This window comes from Marmota flaviventris, chromosome 1 (genome assembly GCF_047511675.1).
Source record: "Marmota flaviventris isolate mMarFla1 chromosome 1, mMarFla1.hap1, whole genome shotgun sequence".
In the NCBI taxonomy this organism is placed as follows: Eukaryota; Metazoa; Chordata; class Mammalia; order Rodentia; family Sciuridae; genus Marmota; species Marmota flaviventris.
In genome coordinates, this window is record NC_092498.1 from 101,919,815 (window position 1) to 101,938,315 (window position 18,501).

Below are 18,501 nucleotides of genomic sequence, written 5' to 3' on the forward strand. Positions count from 1 at the left end.
AAGGAAGAAGGCATTGTTAGTGATGGACCCGGGTCTCCCTGTGGACCCAACCCTCCCACCTACCTCTGCCCTTTCCCCAGGAGTGAGGCCCAGGATCGGAAACAGTTGTGGCTTCGGCACATAGCCAAGCCCTGAGCAGCATCAGAACCTCCAGAGGGGGCTGGGCCACACTGCCCAGGGACCCCTCACCCCAGGATTGCCCCTTCCCCAGAATCTTCTGCAACCTTGGGGCTCCAACAGGGCACGGAGGAGCCTTCTAGCCCTGTGCCCCTTGGCTTTCAAGAGAGGGAGAATGTGGACTCCTCCCTTGGGGGCTGGCAGCAGGTTGGGGGTCGTGGGCAGCTGAGCAAGGAGGGAAGGTCTTGACCCCCACAGTTCACCATGTTCCCATCAGGGGTTCATCCCAGCCCAGGTATGTGCCCTGCTCAGACCCCACCCTTCTTTCTAACAACGGGACTCTGACCTCTCCACCAGTGTCCAAATGCCTTGGCCTTGCTGTCTTCCTGAACTGTCCCAGCAACCCTGCTTGTGGGGCCATTTCTTATTGGCACTCACTGTGGCCAACACCAGCCTTTTTGCCCACAAGCCCCAGCGGATGCCCAGGCCCAGCAGATGACCCTGTGACCCCAAAACTCCCCTCAGAGGTCAGGATAGACCTGGCTCTGCCCCGTCCTCCACCCCCAGCATTCACACCCTCCACAGCAGAAGTTAGAATTTTAATTTTAGAACTTAAAAAAAAAAAAGAAAAAAAAGGAGGAAGTCAGCTTACCTTACAGAAAAGGAAAGGTGAGGAAGGGAAGGAGTGAGAAAGGAAGAGAGGAAGAAAGAGAAAACAAGATTTGTATTGGTTCAGGCAGGCACTCACACGGGGCAGCAAAGCCAGCCCGTCCTGGCCCAGCATTCCCCAAGGACAGCCAAGTGGCCGTGCGGCCGGTACAGCAGGTTAGAGAAGCAGCCAGGGCTGGGCACAGCACGAAGGGCACGGGAGGGGTGGGGTCCCTTGGCCCCAGGTCCAGTGAGGAAGGAGGAGGCATAGCTCCTTACACACCCGGTTCCAGGATGCTTGCTGACCATGCCTGATGCTGGGCTCTGCTGCTATCCAGAGGGGGACTCTTACTGCCCAGGGCAGGCCTGAGTCTGCACACAGAGACCTAGGGCTGCAGCATTCTCAAAAAGGGTGTCCCCCAAGAAGCAGCAGCAACAGCAGCACCCTGCATGAGCAGAAATACAAATTCCTGGGCCACCCAGCCCTCTTAAGTCAGAAGCCTGGGAACCTTGGCATCTACCCACAATCTCACAGGGCAGTTCTGACCCTTGCTTCTTTGGGTAGCCTATTTCATTTCAGAGGCCAGGCCTGGGCCCCAGTGTTGCCTGCTGACCACCTCCCTTCTAGCCAGATCACCATGCCTGGTCCCTCCCAGGCTCTGCATGTGGTGTCACAGGGTCACAACCACCCGGGAGCTGCATACAACCTCAAGACCCTGAAAGGCAGGCACAGCCTGCTGTGGCGGCACAGTTTTAGTTCATGGTCTCCCTCCTTGTGGATCTGTTAACTCTCACAAAACTTCTGCCAAGTCCAGGGTTACGTCAGGATCTTGAGAGCAGGTCTCCCCTGGAGCTAACCAGACACTGGACTCCTGTATCCTGTCCTCTGCCGTTCATCCCCGCAAGGTTGAGTACCCTCCCCCGACCCCCCATGGAGCTCCAGGGACTACCCTGATACCCTAGGGCAGCCCTGCCAAGGGTTCCCAGGACCAGAAATTCCAACTTCTTTCCTAGAGCACAGACGGTGAAAATCCTCCCCTCACTGGGGCTAGAGTATATCTCCTTAAAACTTATTACACAGGGATAGGCTAGTCCTGGTCCAGGGCAGCCCCACTCCTGTCTGTGGACCCTGTCTCTCTCCTTCCCTATCTCTAACACACAGCTCATCCCTAAAGATATCTACCCAGTGCAGGCAGCATGGAATGCCCATCTGCCCCTGGCATGGAGCTGCGCCTGGCACTGCTAAGGCTGTGGCATGGAGACCTCTTCCTGCTGGTGACCTGCTGCTGACACAGCAGGAGAACAGGTTCCTCCTTGGGGCATACAGAGGAAGACAAGAGTCTTAAAGACACTTGTCATGGCAAGCTGAGCAGCAAGAGAGGGACCTCCATCCCTCTAGGGATGTGACTTTTTAAATGCAGCAGTTTCAATGGGTGTTTTGCACAAGGCAGGCCTGACTCTACCTCCTATCAGGCCACACAACCTTGGCCAAGCCAGCATATTCCCTGCTGGATTCTGAGTTGAAACAGTGCAGGACAATACTGATCTGAGAGTCGGCCAGACATGGGATCCTCCTACCTTCCCCCTTTGCTTGTCTCCAAATGATTCTCACAGGAAAGGAAGCATCTGCAGGCCTGTAGAGACCCCAGGACTGTCCTTGGTCATAAGAGGGCTCCATATGGGTCCACAAGTCTATCAAAACCCACCTTTCCAAGCTGCGCTACTGGAGATGTTAACAGTTATCCACGGGAAGGAAAAGGACAGAGTTGAGGCTGGGGTGGATGTGCCAAGTCTGAGGACTTGGATGAGCCATGGCTTTGGCCCAGCCCCAGAAAGCCTTGAGCCCTGAGCTTATACCTATGTCATTTCAACATCCTCCCTGTGAACCCCTGTTTCACATCAGCCCTTGTGCATGTCTTGAGTGCAGCATGAGGCGCAGCCTGGCCCTTCCTGAGTATGCAGTTCCTGGCCATTGGTTTCCTGGTCCACTTCTTTCTTCAATATCCACATCTGCCCTGGACTAACTACATCCTTTAGGTGCAGCAGGAGCCAAAGGTGGATAGAGCAGTCATGGGATCCCATAAATCTCACCTGGGGACTCCACAGGCCAGTGACTCTCCACCCCTGGGAGGAAACTGCCTATTCCCAGGGGTGGTCAGGCCAAGAAACTGCAGCCAACCCATAGCTAGCCTGATAGTTATGGTCTTCTTTGCTCTCACATCTGCTCAATGTTGGAGGGACTTTGGAGGACAACACTCTACAGCAAAGGTTTCTCTGCTGGCTGAGGTGCTCTACCACACTGGGATGTCTGACAGAAACACGGAGAAGAAAGACTCCTGATGCATATCACTGGAATACAGCTGAACCAACCTAATCAGGCAGGTGGGACCCGCAGCCCCACCTTTGCCTCATCCCCTAGCTGGGAACCCTGGACAGCCATGCTGGGCTCCATCAACATGCACTGACCACCCTCCAGGACAGAGTAGCCCTTGGAGCCCAGGGCGGAACCGCACATGCAGGCGGCCTCATGCACCGTCGCCCTTGCTCACTTGCAGGCAGGCGGGCATTGCAGCAGGAGTCCTGGGAAGAGTGTCACTCAAAGGGGCCTGTCTCATGCCACTGTCCCCTGGGCAGCAGGCTTCTTCAGGAGCCACTAGCTTCATCTTTTCCTAACCCCAGTTCCTCCCTCCCATATGTTCTTCTAGAAGGCCATAAAATGGAGACTTGGGACTGTTCACTCGGCCCTCATGGGGAGAACAGACTCCTTTTAGGACAGCCTGAGCCTCCTCTATAAGGAGAGCCCTCTGGCAATGATAGCCTCACTGTGGCCCTGGAGGGTCACCAGGTAGAGCCAAATGGGCGTGCAGGAAGAGCCGGGCCTTGGGAAGGTGATCCCTTTACTCCCAGCTGTTGCTGGAGGTTCTTTTAACTCCCAGCTGTTGCTGGAGAACGCTATAGCTTGGTTTGGGGAGAACCCAGGGTGACCCTGTATGCTTAGCAGCCACCCTTAACATGTGTTAGCTCTCAGCTTGGATGGCAGCTATGGAGCCTTTGAGGAGGTACCAGGGTCCCCTAATCCTCAGGGGGTCCATGTCCCAGCTTCTGGCAGGAGGATCCACCTGTACCTCCCTGAGAAGGTCAGCAGAGCTGCCTCCTCCCTCACAGATATGGGACTAGATGAGAAGTATCTCTAAAAAGAACCCAATAGGAGGCCTTCAGAGTCTCTTCAGGGCACTGAAGCCATCCTATCCATCCCTGCATGTGGGAACTCCGCAGTACAGACCACCAGCTCCACCTGCTTTGAGAGAAGGACTGACCACGGGCCCACCACTCCCTCGAGTCAGCATCCCTGCCTCCACAGCCCTGCTCCCAGGGCTCCCCTTCCAGGACTCAGACCTCCAGCAGCAAGCTCAGTGGCTCCCCATGAGGTCACGGTTATTCTGAATGGGGTCTCCAGACCCCAGGCACCAGGACCAGGGGTCTTGGCCAAATGTACCTGGGTTTAGCATGGCCAGGGGTCACCTAGCCAGTCCCTCCTCTTATAGGTGAGGAGACGAGTGAGGACTGCCCTTGGGTGGACCCTCCTGGGTTGTGACCACAGCGGGAGCAGGGGCTCCCGGGGGCCCTGCCAGCCTCTGGGGCGGCTCTGGGAACCTGGCCAGCGGCTGCGTGCAGCAGGGGGGCTGCATGCCAACAGGAAGGACGGGCAGGAGCGGGTGGACGCTGGGCAAGACACATCTACCTTGTTCCACCAGCCCCATGGTGGTGCCGGAGGCCGCGGTGGACATTGTGGCCGGAGCGGTGGTCTGTCTGCCCACTGTTAGCACCAGGTTAGAGACGAGGGGGGGAGGGGGGTGAACACAGACGGGGTGGGGGGCGAGGTAAGGGAAGAGAAGAGACAAAGGAAGCAGAAGAAGATTAGAGTTAAAGTTTAGGCAGCAGATGGCTCCAGAATCCCTTTCTCAGGAGAGTGAAAACAAGATTGGGCCGATTGACACTGAAAAGCATTTGCCTCCTTTCTCCTTAGAACACCCCAATGGGGCTTCTCATGCCCGGCAGCGTGTGCCGGGCACACAGCAGACAGGACAGTCCCATTAGTGTTGGTGTGACCATGTGTGCCCATTCCCGGCAGTACAGCATCACAGCAAAGTAACAGGAAGGGGGAGGGTGCCAGATGTGAACGGACAACGAGAGACAACCACAGGCGCTCGCACACGCAGTGTCAGACGACGGAGAAGCCAAAGGCACAGCTGTCCGGGCGCTGAGGCCAACACCACTCCCTGGGGTAGCCTGCGGCACCCTGGGCCTTGGGGGTCTCTAACAGACCCTTGAGATTTCATTTCCCCACCACCCACCCTGAACAACCAGGGCAGGCGGCGCCAGTTCTTCCAAAAGGCAGGTCCCTCTACACGCTGACTTCACGCTTACCCACCCCCACTTCTGCCACATCCCGCACACAACATGGTGCTCAGAGCACTGAAAACAAAGAGGCCACAGAGCTGCCCTACAGACGCCTGGACAGACACACGTGGCGGGCTGGGTAGTGGGCAGCACAGACACTAGGGTGTCAGGTGAGGGACACAGACCCAATACGAAGGAGACAGGGCAGGGGATGGCAGACTCTGGGCAGCTGCCCAAAGAACGAGCCCAGGAGGCCTGCTGGGCAATAGGGGTCCCCAAACTGAGGGCAGAGGCTGGGCACCAACCAGCTTGGTGGAGATGGGTGGAGGTGCTGGTGAACAAGGAGGGGCTTCCTGCTACAACCTGCAGGTCAAGGGCAGCATCATGTCCTCCCTGGAGAAGAATGTCTCACCTGAGAAATTCCTTGTGGCCAGCATGGTGGTGAGGATGGCCCCCTGGGGAGAGACACACAGACAGAGCCAGGACCACTCTGTTAGTGTCACCTGCTGGCTTCTGGTCAGAAGAGCCCTGCCCACCTGCCTGCAGGCTCAGCCTTCCAGAGAGGCAAGAGTTTCAAGAACCTACCAGTACCTCTGAAAGAGATTATCTGTATCCAAATCAAAACATACCTGGGAACCCAATACTGTCGACCGACTAGGCTTCTAGGCGCCTCAAGACCCTCCTAAGACTCAGGGGTTGCCAGAATCACTGTCACCAGGGCAGCCCTCTGGGTCTTCCTCCACCCCTTCTTTCCTCACAGGCCCAGGGTGGTAGTGACCAACTTAGGCTTTTAGGAGAATTATAGTTAAACGACATTCCCCAGGTCCAGGCCTGGCCTTGCCCTCAGCACTGAGGACCTGGGGAGATGGCTGGCCTGACCAGACAAATCATCATCAGGATCTTCTGGTCACCTTCCAGGGACCACCTTCCACTCCCATGGCCCACCTTCCGCTCCCATGGCCCTGTCCACCAAGACCAGCATTCAAATCTGGTCTCCTTACCAAACCTGCTTGGGACCAAGGCATGTTCTTCCCAGGTGTGGAACCTGCAGAAGGTCCTCAGGACACCCCTCCAGGACCGCTCAAGGCAACAGGGTCAACTAGAAGGGGCCAGCTCTGTGTCTGGGGCCAAGCCCATACTCATGGCCCCAGGGGGCTTTGGGCTGTTCCCAGGGCCCAGATTCATTTGGTCTGGGACTTGCCAACAAGCACAGTCTTGGGGGCAGCTGTGACCCTGCTTTGTCCTTTGGCTGGATCTGCCGATATCACCCCCAGCAAGGGCCCGTGGGAACACAAGGACGTGTGATGGTTCTGTGGGCTAAATGGTAGTGCCTCACCTTGAGCTTCCTCCTGGCATTGAACTTCTTCAAACACTCCACGGTCTCCTGTCTGTGCATCATGGAGGCCACTGTGGAACGTTGCTGCAGGGAGAGGGGTGATCACAGAGTGGCAAAAAGCACCAGAGGCATCGGCCTTGTCCCGGTGGGGCAGACCCCAGAGTGTCAGGGGAAAGGCCCAGGGCAGCAGGGCTTATGGCATCCCAGGGCTCCTAGGTGCTGAGAGGTACCAGCCACCACTGCATCAAGAGAACAACTGTCCCCACCTGCTGTATCCACCCACCTGTGACTTCAAGCCTTGCCTCTCATAGACAGTACTGAAGTCAAGAGGAAGCTCAATGCCATCCAAGCCCTGTCCTCGAAAACCACTCAGCATGTCCCAAGCCAGAGGCCATGAGGAACACCCAGGGAATTGTCAGCACAGGGACAGAACCCCAGTGCCCTCCTGGGGCCCTTGAGACCTCCCCCAGGAGATCCATTCCACAAGCGGGCACCAAGGACGACTTACACAGACCCATGGATGCTTCAGGGCTTCATGGGCTGTGATGCGCTTGGCAGGGTTAATTGTCAACATCTGGTTGATGAGGTTTTTGGCTTCAGGAGTGACAGTGTCCCACTCAGGGGATGGGAACTGCAGAAGCAAAGAAATAATGCACAGGCCGAGGCTGAAACCCCCTCCCCCCATGCAGGGACAGAGTTGAGGAGGGCAAGATAGAGGGTGGGCCACAGGAGGCTTCACCCCCACCCCCTGGTGCACACTCACGTCATAGGCCCCAGCCTTGATCTGCTGGTACAGCTTATGCTGGTCCTCATCCCAGAAAGGCGGGTAGCCCACCAGCAGGATATACAGGATCACTCCTATGGATGGGGACATGAGCAGCACAGCCCTGGGAGGGCACTGGGGTCCTCAGCATTCTTTTATCCCACCCCAACAGGCACCAGGCACATGGGAAGAATGGCATATATAAATCCTATTCCCAGCCCTATGCCCACCATACTTCACCATGGAGCCCAGGCTAGCCCCCTCTACTTCAACACCACCTGCAAGAGGAAACACCTGCCCTAGGAGCAGCCCCACCAGGTGGTCTGAGTGTCCCTGAGCCCTTCACTCAGGCTGTCCACTTGGCTCTGGGCCCAGACCTTTGCTGAGTGCAGGTGGACACAGGTGACGGGCCCTGGGTCATGTTAGTAATTCTAGTCTGTGGATCAGACCCCTGCCAAGGCAGCCCAAAGGCAGGTATGACACATGAACCTGGTCCAGGACTAGCAAGTCAGCCATCTTCAGGTTCCAGAATAGACATGGCGACTTAGAAATGCCCTGGAGCACCCCACCACACCCTCTGACCCACCCACCCCACATGGGTCTCACCACACGCCCAGATGTCCACAGGCTTGCCATATGCCTCCTTCCGAAGGACCTCAGGGGACAGGTAACCCGGTGTGCCAGCAAAACCTATTGAAGCAGAAGGGGCCATGAGGAGCTGTGAGGGGCCTCCAACACCTCCTGCCCTCCCCCTGTGTACTCACCAAACCATGCCTGCTGGTCCCCCTGCACCTCGATGGCCAGGCCGAAGTCCGCCAACTTCACTGCAGCCCCCTTGCACTTGCTGGCCAGGAGCAGGTTCTCAGGCTATAGAGAGGTGGCCGCGAAGTCACCATGTTTATACCCGAAGGAGTCACAGGAGGGATATGGGACAAAAGAGAGATGACAGCAGCTTGCAGGAGAGGGGTGCAGGTCTGACCCTTCCACACATGGAATTCCCAGGGCACGGCTGAGTTCAGTCCTGTACCCTCTAATCTGACTACCTGAGGACAAAGACAGCAGCCCCAGCCTGTCAGAGGAAAGTTAGCCTTTAGGCAGAGTGTAGCTCCCCTGCACCCCAGAGCAGGAGTCTGAGGGGGCCTCTCAGACCAAAATCTCCAGCCCATCCTCACAAGCAACTGTGATGGTCCCTACAGCTCAGGGGCAGGTCACACAGGAGCTTTGGAGGCTCCCATGGCCCGGGACTCCCAGTGGCAGAGAGGTTTCAACTGGACCTCCCTCCCTTCCCCATTTTTGACCAAGTGTATAAGTTGGCAGGTGGCAGCAGGGCGCAGGGGGAGGTGTCCTGTAAGGCTCAGGAAGTTCTTCCTACTTGGACAGTGGCCCTCAAATGGCGTGGAGAAACACTCAAGAGCCAAAGTGCCCAGGACAGCAGAGGACATCCACCTGCTAGGCATAGCCTGACCACCAATTCCCACTTGGCTCTGGTGAGCAGGGCAGAAAGGAGGCCCCTGCCCAAAAACCTTCCCGTCCACTCCCACAGGTGGGAAAAGGCTCTCTGGACCCCCCTCAGGGAGCAGCACCCTTGCTCACACTGAACAGACATCTGTTCCTTGTCTTGAAGAAGCAGCCAAGGAGGCTGCTCTCATTCTGTGGACACCTGGTACCAAAGGCCTGAGGGGTCCCTGGGCTTCAACATTCCCTGACCTTCCTGTCCAGCTTCCAATTCCAGCAGGGTTCTGGCTATTGGTGGTGCTCAAAGCCTGTCCATTCTGATCCTTGACCACTGGGGCCTGCTGGGTACTCAGGTCCCCTGGCAGCCCTGCAGTCTCCCTCCATCCTGAAACTAACTGCGCAGCCTGCATAGGTTACACTGCTGCTAATGATCCACCCAAAAGACAACACACTGCCTCGCGGCCTACTTTTAACACTGGCTGTCAACCTCAGAGATTTTCATAGGTGAAAAAGTGGCCTTTGCAATCAATGAAATGTACCAGTCCTGTGTGAAAATATTTGTGCTCCAGACCAGAGCTTCCTGAGGTTTCAACTATGGGCTGCATAGCAGCCAGGGATGAGGCCTCATGCCCTCTTGGGGGGACTCTGTCCCCAGGTGGAACTCCATATCTCTCTGGTAACAGGAGGGAGCACAAGGGCCCTACCCACTGGTTGCCTACCAGACACCACTGCCCATCTTGATTTTGCCAACCTAAGCAGGGCAGGGGCCCCAAGCCATACTTCCACATGGAGAATCTGAAAGAAGAGGGGGGCAGGGATGGCCCAGCTGGGCTGCATAGCATTCCTCCACCTCTGGACTCCACTCTGGTTCCTTCACAGCTCAAGATGGCACCGACAGCCTTCTGCTCTCTGTCACCACCAACTCTCATGGGATGGGAGCAAACCCACCATGGTGCCATTTGGGGGCCATCTCAGTCAAGACAGTAGGATTTCTCCCCGAGAAAGAAGGGTTGTTCTGCCACCACAACAAGAGGTGGAGGCCACAGCAAGAATTCTATTTGTTTCCCAAATTAAGAGGTGAGGGAGCACCCACCTGCACTTCTATGCCTTGACCTCAAAGTTAACCAGATAAATCACGGGGCCTGGGAACAAAGTGTTACCTCCTCTGGGTGCTGGCACTAACACATGGCCTTCCTAGGGGAGAATCTGGGCCCCATCCTCCTAGGGACCCTGAGTGAGGGCAGTTCAGATAAGACCATGGGGAGGCCAAGACATGTGAAGGGACAAGGAGGGAATCCCAGGTCTGGTCTTCCTGTGACACCCTCCTCAGAGCAACTGTGAAGACCGGCCTCCCATAGCCACAGTCTAAGGAAGGTATGACCTCTCATTCAGCCTATTCAGCCTAGGAAAGATGTGACCCCAACTCAGCACCAACAGCCATGGGAAGGCTGGTCTTAAATACACCAGGGCAAGGCTCAGGGGTCCATACTACCTTCAGAAAGTAACAACTGGTTGAACCAAGATTTGGAAAAGGAGGGAAGGAAAAAAAGGGAGGAGGGAGAAGAAGTGTCGGTGGCTTCTGGGATGCCACAGCCACCCCGTGTCCTGGGGATGAGAAACCTTCTTTTGAACAGAGCCTGAAGCCCACAGCTCAGCTCTGGGCAGCAGAGAGTTGGAGTGAGAGCTGAGAGGAACCGGCAGGGCCAGGTGAGACTGGCTTTCACCACCCTGCCCCCAGCAGCATCAGCCTTCTGTCCCCTGTGTCCCCACCTGCCAAAGCTGCATCTTGATGGAAAACCAGAAAGTGTATACATTTGATGCTAGGCGTATTCCTAAAGGCTGCCCCTTCCAACCCTGAAGGCATCGAGCCAGATGTGTGCAGGCACATCTCACATGTGTACACACATGCACACAGCACATACAGTGTACATTCACACACATGCATACACATGACCACTTGTGCACACAATCACGTGAATACACTCACACATGTACACACATACACGCGTGCATTTATATGCATGCACACACTATATGCACACACATAAACATGTGTGACAGGTGTGTACACATGCCTCCATGTACACATACAATACACACATCCAAGTGGACACATGTACACACACAAATAAACATGCACAGCCCTCAATGCATGCACACACAAGCACACTCTCACCTGTGTGCCCACAAACATGCACACACCGATATGTACATACATATCACATACTTCTACACACAGGCATGTGCACACACCTCCATGAACAAGTACACATACACACACTCCTCCACACAAATACACGGTATGCAGACATGCCTGCCCACACCCCACATCCCCCTCACTCCACACTGCCCAGCCCCTCATACCTTTTACACAGCATGCAGGTGTGGATCATACACACCTGACACACAGTGAGATAGGAACTCACCTTGAGGTCTCTGTGGACAACCCCCATTTGGTGACAATGGAGAACGGCCTCCAGGATCTGCTGGATGCAGTGACTGTGGCAAAGAGCAGGTGGGTCAGTGCAAGTGGCCCTGGGGATAGGCTGGGGAGGGAAGCAGGGAGAGGAGGCACAGGGAGAATGGCAGTGCTGGGTGGTACTGGAGTGCAGCTCCCAGCCTGCGGGGAGTGAGGCAGATGCAGGAAACCAAGTGGAGAGGAGATGCTAGCCAGAAGGGGCCTCTGGGGTTCCTTCCCCACTACCAGGGTCAGATACCCTGGCCCTCACCTTGCCTTCCTCTTTGGGCCCAGGTCTGCCTAGGAGGCAGGGCCAGGTGCACAGACGTGACTTTCAGGGCAAACATTCCTGTTCCCAATATACTTCCCCAAAGTTCGTGTTGACCAAGCTGACCCTAAGCCTGAACCTAGGCAAATAGTAGCCTGAGGCAGAAACACCAAGAGCCAACCAGGAGGCTGATTCCCAGCAGTGCCTTCTCCTCCTCCTCCTCAGTGCAGAACACAGGCTCAGGAAAGAAAAAGAGGGAGGCTGAGGTTGCTGAGAGGCTGCCCTATAGGCACAGGAGTTGGTCAAACCAGCAAGGCAAGCCCAGGAGGAAAGTCTCCAGGGAGCTCCCTTGTGCCCTCTCCCTCCCCGATAACTCAGTCTCCAAAATAACTGCCAGGGTCCTTGCACCCCACCCCACAGACTCAGGCTGCCCAACCCTCCTCAGTCTGGCCACTGAGCATACTCCACTGGAGCCTCCAACCTCAAAGAGGCAGTTTGTGAGAGGAAACGAGGGGTGTGTGGTGTAAGAGTCCCACCTCTTCTGGGCCAGGTCTGGGGGCCTCCAAACACCCAGTATCCTTGACTAGGGGTCCCCTGGGGAGAGGGGGGACCTCTACCATCAGAGCAGGCAGGGTGGGGCCTAGAGAGGGTCACAGGGCTCTTCTTTCCCCAATTCTGCAGTGTGAAGAAGGTTCCTGGGACCAGAACAGTTCAAGCACCCAGAAAGTTCCAGCCTCTCCCCTCCTAAAACCTATCTGAGGCCACTTGTCCTGAGCAGTTCTCCTGGCCTGTAGCAAGAAGGCTACCATTCAGGCAGCAGACTTTCTGCCTCAGGTCAGGTCCTCCAGGGTCACCAGGGGGCGCTGTGTGTCTGTGAGAGAAACTAAGTGTAGAGGTCCAGGGAGCAGAGGCTGAGGGCCCCAGTGCAACCGGCAGAGTGGCTAGTGCTGTGGAAGGACAGGCCACCTGGTGTGGTGAGGGCAGCACACAGTGAGCCCTCTACCCCCTGGCCTCCACTCTGGTGGGTAGGTCATTTGGAAGGGGGTTGGCACTGTGAAGCCCTCAACAGCTCTCCAGGCTAGAGGATGACAGGTCCCACAGGGACAACCACAGTATACAGGGAGCAGAAGGGTCTGTAGGGGTGGAGGGGGCCGGGGCTGGAAGACGATGATATAGGGGAAGGAGTGTCAGAGAGGGTAGGGCACAGGGTGAGGGCAGGTGAAGACAATGTGAGAGGCGAGCTAGGCTATGGGTGGCACCATTAGTGAGAGGGTGCCAGGGGGTGGGCATGAGGACACCAGACCCTGGGGCAGTGGCCGTGGCATGATCAGTCCAGGTACTGCGCAGTAGGGCCTCAGAGTCCGTTATGTATATGGAAGGCTCCATATGGCCAGATGATGCCCGCTACCTTGCCTGGTATCTTGGGTCCCTCAGAGCATGTGGCCCACCCAGGGCCCCTCTTGCCCCAGCAGGCATTTGGAGGGTCAGTGGGGACACTTGGGTCCGTTCACCAGCATGCAGCCCAGTTCTGAGACATTTTCCACTCGGCATGACAGAGCAGCCGGAGGGGATTTCGTTCCACTTTCTGCTTCTAAGTAGAATATAAAGAAAAACCTCATCTCTCTCTACTCTGAGGGACAGGCCACTTCCAGGCTGTTTTGTAAAATATAAAGTCCTTCCTGAAGAAGCCTTAGAAAGAAGCTAGTGAGCTTAGCCTCTCAGGATCTGCGGGCAACAGGAAGGGTCACAGGCCTGCCTGTCCCAACTTGTCCTCTCCCTGATCTGGCCTACGGCCTTTGCTTGCCTGGCTCTGTGGGGAGGCCTGAGTGGCCAAGACAAGCTGGAATGCTCACACCTTCCTAAAGGGACTTGTTGCGAAGGGGAAGGCTGCCTGCTGGTATAGAGACAAGCCACAAGAAGCTACTTTAAAAAATATTCCTTTTTTTCTTCATTAGAAATGCAATACATTTTCAATAAAGAAGAGTTTTAAAATAGACAAGAAAAAAATTTTAATCATCCATAACTCCACCACCTGGAGAGAACCACTGTAGCCTTTTTTCTTGTAAAATGCATATCTCTGTGGCAAAGCAGGTTGGACAGAACCTGGAAGGCAGGAAGTGACCACCCTCAGCTCTCCCTGAGTTGAGATACACTCTCAAGGATCAGTGTATCACTTGACCTGGGCCAAAGCAGCCCACAAATGGCTGACCCTTCCTGGGACAGGAGTCATCATCTCTCCAGCTGACATTATGCATCCCTCAATCTGGTCCCCAGCAGCCATGTTACAATTGGCCATCTCTGGGATTATTGTCTAGCTTCATTGCTCTAGTGAGAGCTGACTCCAAGGGAAGGGCTGTCTAGGGTCCACAAGGAAGCCCAGTGTATAGAATCCATGTATAGAATCCACGCTCCTCTAACCCACCCCCACACCAGGAGCCCAAGGGCCCAGGGGTAAGCCCTTGAATGGCACACTGGGTACAGAAGTTTTGAGTGTGCTCTGGCCTCCTCCCACTGTCCTGGGTGTGGCAGGCAAGAGTGCAGGGACCCAAGAGGACAGATAGTGGTAGCTGTCCCAGCAGCTGTACCAGGATAGGCTGTTGACTTTCCTTGGTTTTATGCACAAGCTGGTTGGGGCCAGAGATGGCATTGTGAGGACACTATGGAAGGGGATTCCTGGCCTGCCTTCTGGGGAAGAGCATTTGGAAACTGCTTATCTCTGTGAGGAAGGTTAGGCAAGAGATTAGTGCCATGGCCCTCCACACCCAAAGGGCAGGAGGGTGCCTATGACCATCCTCTAGCTGCTGCTCCTCCTCCACCAGCCACCCTAAGAAAAGCATCCCTCACAGTGCAGCAGGACCAAGACATTCCCACAGGCAGCACCTCTGTGCTGGTCAAAGACACAAGATGGCCCCCTCCTTCCTTGGTCAGAAAGCTCCCAGTAGGGCCAGTGGGCCAAGTGACACTTCCACTCAGCTGCCTTCTGCTAGGAATATGGAATGGACAATGATGCATGGAATATACAGGGGTTACAGGAGAGGCAGGAGTGGGGTTGAGTGAGGGATGGGCAAGGGGGAAGATGGTGTGAGGCTTGGCACCCACCTGGCATCAGCCTCACTGTAGTACTCTCTTGCCACAATGTCTTCAAAGAGCTCCCCACCAGTGACCCTGTGGGAAAAGCACATGGAGGTCAGATTCTGGAAATATTGTTGCTTTCATCACTTTCTCTACTACTATCACCACCATCACCACTGCCACCACTACCTCACTACCACCTCCATCATCACCATCACCACTTCCATCATCACCATCACCACCTTCTCCATCAATACCACCACCACCGTCACAATCTCTTTCACCACCAACATTCACCACCACCATCACCATACTAGCACCATCGTCACCTAGATCTGACAGCTTACCAATTACTTACTCACTCATACATGATGATACTTAACCTTTCTGTCTTCACAACCATTCCAAGCCATTGGCACTATTATATTCCATTAATGGACAAGAAAACCGAGTTCCAGAGATCTACGTGATTTCCCCAGAGTGGGCAGCATAGAGGTTTGAGTCAGGCATCTGGATTGTTATCCTCAAGTACCCCAGGGCCAGATATGTGCTCCCCTACCCCCAGGAGTGAAAGGGCCAGAAGATCCGGTGCCTGGATCTGGCTTCCCTGATGGGCCACTGTCTTAGTTCTAAGACCCATCTTTAGGGAAGAGAGTTGATTGTGACAGGTGCTGGGGTGGTCTCAGCTGGCACAACCTCATGCCCTGTGTCCCTATCAGAATATAGTCAAGATGGGCTTCGGGGCAGGGCTGAATGGAGGGCTTCTGAGAATGTAGAAAGGGTTTGGGCTTCTGGGAGTCCTTGGGGTCTGGTAAGGTGGAGAGGTGTGGACGCACACCAGCAGGTAGGACAGAGGCCCTGGGTCTGCCCTTGTCTCTCCCCAAACTGAGGGTTCTAAGTCTGCCAGAAGACACCACCCAATGGCTCTCTGAGGTCAGGCCCTCCCTGAGGAGTGGGGAAAGCCTGTGGTCCTCTTCCCAGGCTCCTTCCTGCTCTAGCTGTGCTGTCTCTGTTTAGTTTCCCATTTTTTTCCAGTGAGGTTTGGGTCTTCCTCATTTTTGTGTCCAGCACTCAGCACTGGCCCAGTTCATGGCAGGGGTGACCCAGGGAGTAGGGATTGTTTAAAAATTACCCTGGCATGGGTGGGTACTGTGTCTTGGAGTTGGAGAAAAACTTAAATGAGGATGTGCTGCATGTTAGCATGTCCCTGCTCCAGGCTAAACATGCCCTGAGGACCCTGCAGGAGCCCCCAGCAACACCTGGAGTGAGGAGCTTTTAAGGTTCCACTTTGTCTCTGGAGGAGCCTTAGCTCTGAGCAGTGCTACCCACGGGGGTGACAATACTTGAGCAGCAGCTCTGGGCCTAGGAGACTCAGATTGGGCTCCACAAGCCACCCAACCCCTCTATCAGGGAGCCCAGCCCTAAATTAAGTGGAAATTCCAACATGAGGGTGAAATGCACATGTGCACACATGTGTGTGGAGCAGGAGGATCACATCCCAAGTGTAGACCAGGTTGTATGATTGACTGTGTCGGTCTTGGTTCATCAGCTTACTCATCAGGCCCAAAGGCCCTGAGTCCAGGCAAAGAACAACAGCAAAAGGCTACCAGGTCTAGGTCCAGGGTCATAGCTTACAGTAGCCTCCTGAGAGGTACCTCACCTGGGGCCAGACCAGACCTTCTGGGGTGCCCTGTGTGTTTAGCCAACTGTAGTTCCGACTAATGGGCACCTGGGACTTCCTGGCTAGGGCCATCGTCTGGTCCAGAGCCTCAGGGCAGGGATTTTGTCCCTGCCATGTTTGTTGATGGGGGCATATTGGCACAGTGCTGCCCAAGAAGGGGATATGTCTGGGAGTTTCTGCATCTGAATCACCTCTCCACAGTCCATGGGGGCATACAACTAAGGGAAGTCATGGCCCACATGAGAGCCTCCTTCCTCCAGGTGTGCAGGTGTGTGCAAGTCCTTCCATTCTCAGGCCTACTCCCTGAGTCCTGTGACATTTCTAAGCATGGGGAGCGTGGACACCTGTCAATGTCCCCAAATCCACAGAGCCTCTCAACTGCTAAGGGACCTCTGGGCCTCCTGAAAGTGAGGCCAGCCCATTCCAGAATCTGCTGCCCAGTCAAACACAAAGGTTTGGGAGGAAGATGTGCAGGACCCCAGGACTCACTACCCTCAGAGGCTTTCCCTACACCTCCTGGTGAGTGCTGAGTCAGCTCCGAGCAAAGCCAGCCCCGAGAGACAAGTCATACACACACACACACACACACACACACACACACACACTGTTCTCTTTCCTTCTTAGTTCCTGGAACACATGCAGCCATCTGTTGCCACCAGGAGCCCTGGACAGGGCCACCCTCAGTCCAGGGGCTTCTCCCTTTCCTGGGAAAAGAATCTGATGTAGGTGCCTCTGGTGGACACAAGAGCAATGGTGAGTCTGCCCCCTAAGGAGGGCATAATCTCAGCCAGACAGCAGTGGCTGTGCTTGGGCCAGCCTTAGTCACCTGGCTGACAATTTGAGGCCTTATGGGACACATGGGGCATCCAAGAACCCCCTAAAGGGACAGCCTTGCCTCTCTTGACCAGAGGACTCCATGTGAATGGAGTCCTCTCAGGTCTGCACACCCCACAGCCTGGGCATCTGTCACTTGAGGAAGGAAGAACTGAGAGGGCGGTCCATACAAAAGTGCCTCCTGTCACCACTGAGCCTGCTGCTCAAGAGCTGCTGCGGGAGGGCATGGGGTAACCATGGCAATGGCACCACAGCCAGGCTTCCCTGGCTGTGTGCCTTCCTGGAGGCCACAGAGGTAGGCCAAGACCCGTGGGCCCCCACCCAGCGCAGGGTCCCACAACAGCCCTGATTCACGGACAGCTAAATATAGTGCTGCTTAGCCGGAGCTGTCAAGAGTGAGGGAGATGAGATCATCGCTTCTAAATCTGGCAGGAAGTGAGAGGCGGCACTGGCCCCAGACGCCTTCCTCGCTCAGTTACTGCATGTGCACGTTTGTGCGCGCACACACACTCGTGCAAATACTCACAGGCATACATGCATGTACTCCCACAAACCATAGCCACACATGTTCATACAAGGCACACACACACGCATATATACCGCACACATACACTCACACACGCTCAGATACCCACACGTGCACACACATTCACACATAAGCACAAGTGCACACATGTACATGCTTTTACCCACACTCAAAATACACATGCTCACGCCAGGCAATGGTGCCACCACAGTCCAGCTTGACAAGGGCACACAGGGAAGGGAAGTGACTGAACCTCTGGCTGCACTCTGCAGTCCTCCCTTCCCTCCCCTACCCCTCTGGCCTGTGGGGAGGAGGGGTCACAGGTCAGTCCCAACCCCAAGGGACTCAATAAAACCAGAGCAAGACCAAGGAGGCCAGGAAGATGTGGCTGGGAAAAAGGTGACCCACAGCAGAGGTGCACTCAGGTGGTGGCCAGAAGTAGGGACAGGACTGCTCCCTGGCCTGGGGAGGTTTCGGGCCCCTCCCTAACCCTGCACCAGGAGTGGGAGAGGGTTCTCAGCGCTGGCACTTACAGATCGAAGACCAGGTAGTGGAAACCCTCCTCGGAGATGCTGTCATGGAGACGCACTGCAGGGACAGAGAAGCCATGAGGAACTGGTGGTAGCTAGGACACACCCACCTTCACACTGTCCAGCCATATGCCGCTGTGCAAGCCCTCAGGGAGGGACCCACAGCCAAGGACCCTAGGGCTGCCCACAGGATGACCTGTGGGGAGGACCAGGTGGGTGACCAGGAGGCAGGGAGGGGGTACTTTGGGCCCTGAAGGCCACCAGCTCCTGGGTGAGCATCAGGGGCCTCTGGGCAGCACCCTGACCTTCCTCCACTCCCAGCTGCCTGCCTGATCTGTTTCCTTCTGCCAGAGGGAGATCGAGGAGGGCAGCAGTAGGGATTTGCCCAGCTGAGTTCCTGGACAGGAGTCCC

General features: G+C 55.6%; 1 protein-coding gene across 3 annotated transcripts in view; it reads right to left on the reverse strand.

The window, feature by feature from the left end:
- Nucleotides 1-18,501, reverse strand: part of Camk2b (calcium/calmodulin dependent protein kinase II beta) — a 95,701-nt gene that overhangs the window by 14,292 nt on the left and 62,908 nt on the right. For 2 of the 3 annotated variants that reach the window (XM_071614370.1, XM_071614367.1), the window contains 9 exons: nucleotides 18,093-18,147; nucleotides 14,546-14,611; nucleotides 11,147-11,219; nucleotides 8,030-8,132; nucleotides 7,872-7,955; nucleotides 7,266-7,360; nucleotides 7,011-7,133; nucleotides 6,503-6,586; nucleotides 5,579-5,621 (listed from right to left, as the gene is read on the reverse strand). In XM_071614370.1, coding sequence (XP_071470471.1) covers nucleotides 5,579-5,621; nucleotides 6,503-6,586; nucleotides 7,011-7,133; nucleotides 7,266-7,360; nucleotides 7,872-7,955; nucleotides 8,030-8,132; nucleotides 11,147-11,219; nucleotides 14,546-14,611; nucleotides 18,093-18,147 — 726 coding nt within the window. Of the gene's footprint in view, nucleotides 1-5,578; nucleotides 5,622-6,502; nucleotides 6,587-7,010; nucleotides 7,134-7,265; nucleotides 7,790-7,871; nucleotides 7,956-8,029; nucleotides 8,133-11,146; nucleotides 11,220-14,545; nucleotides 14,612-18,092; nucleotides 18,148-18,501 lie in introns of those variants that run through there. The other variant, XM_071614362.1, reaches the window with a different exon arrangement.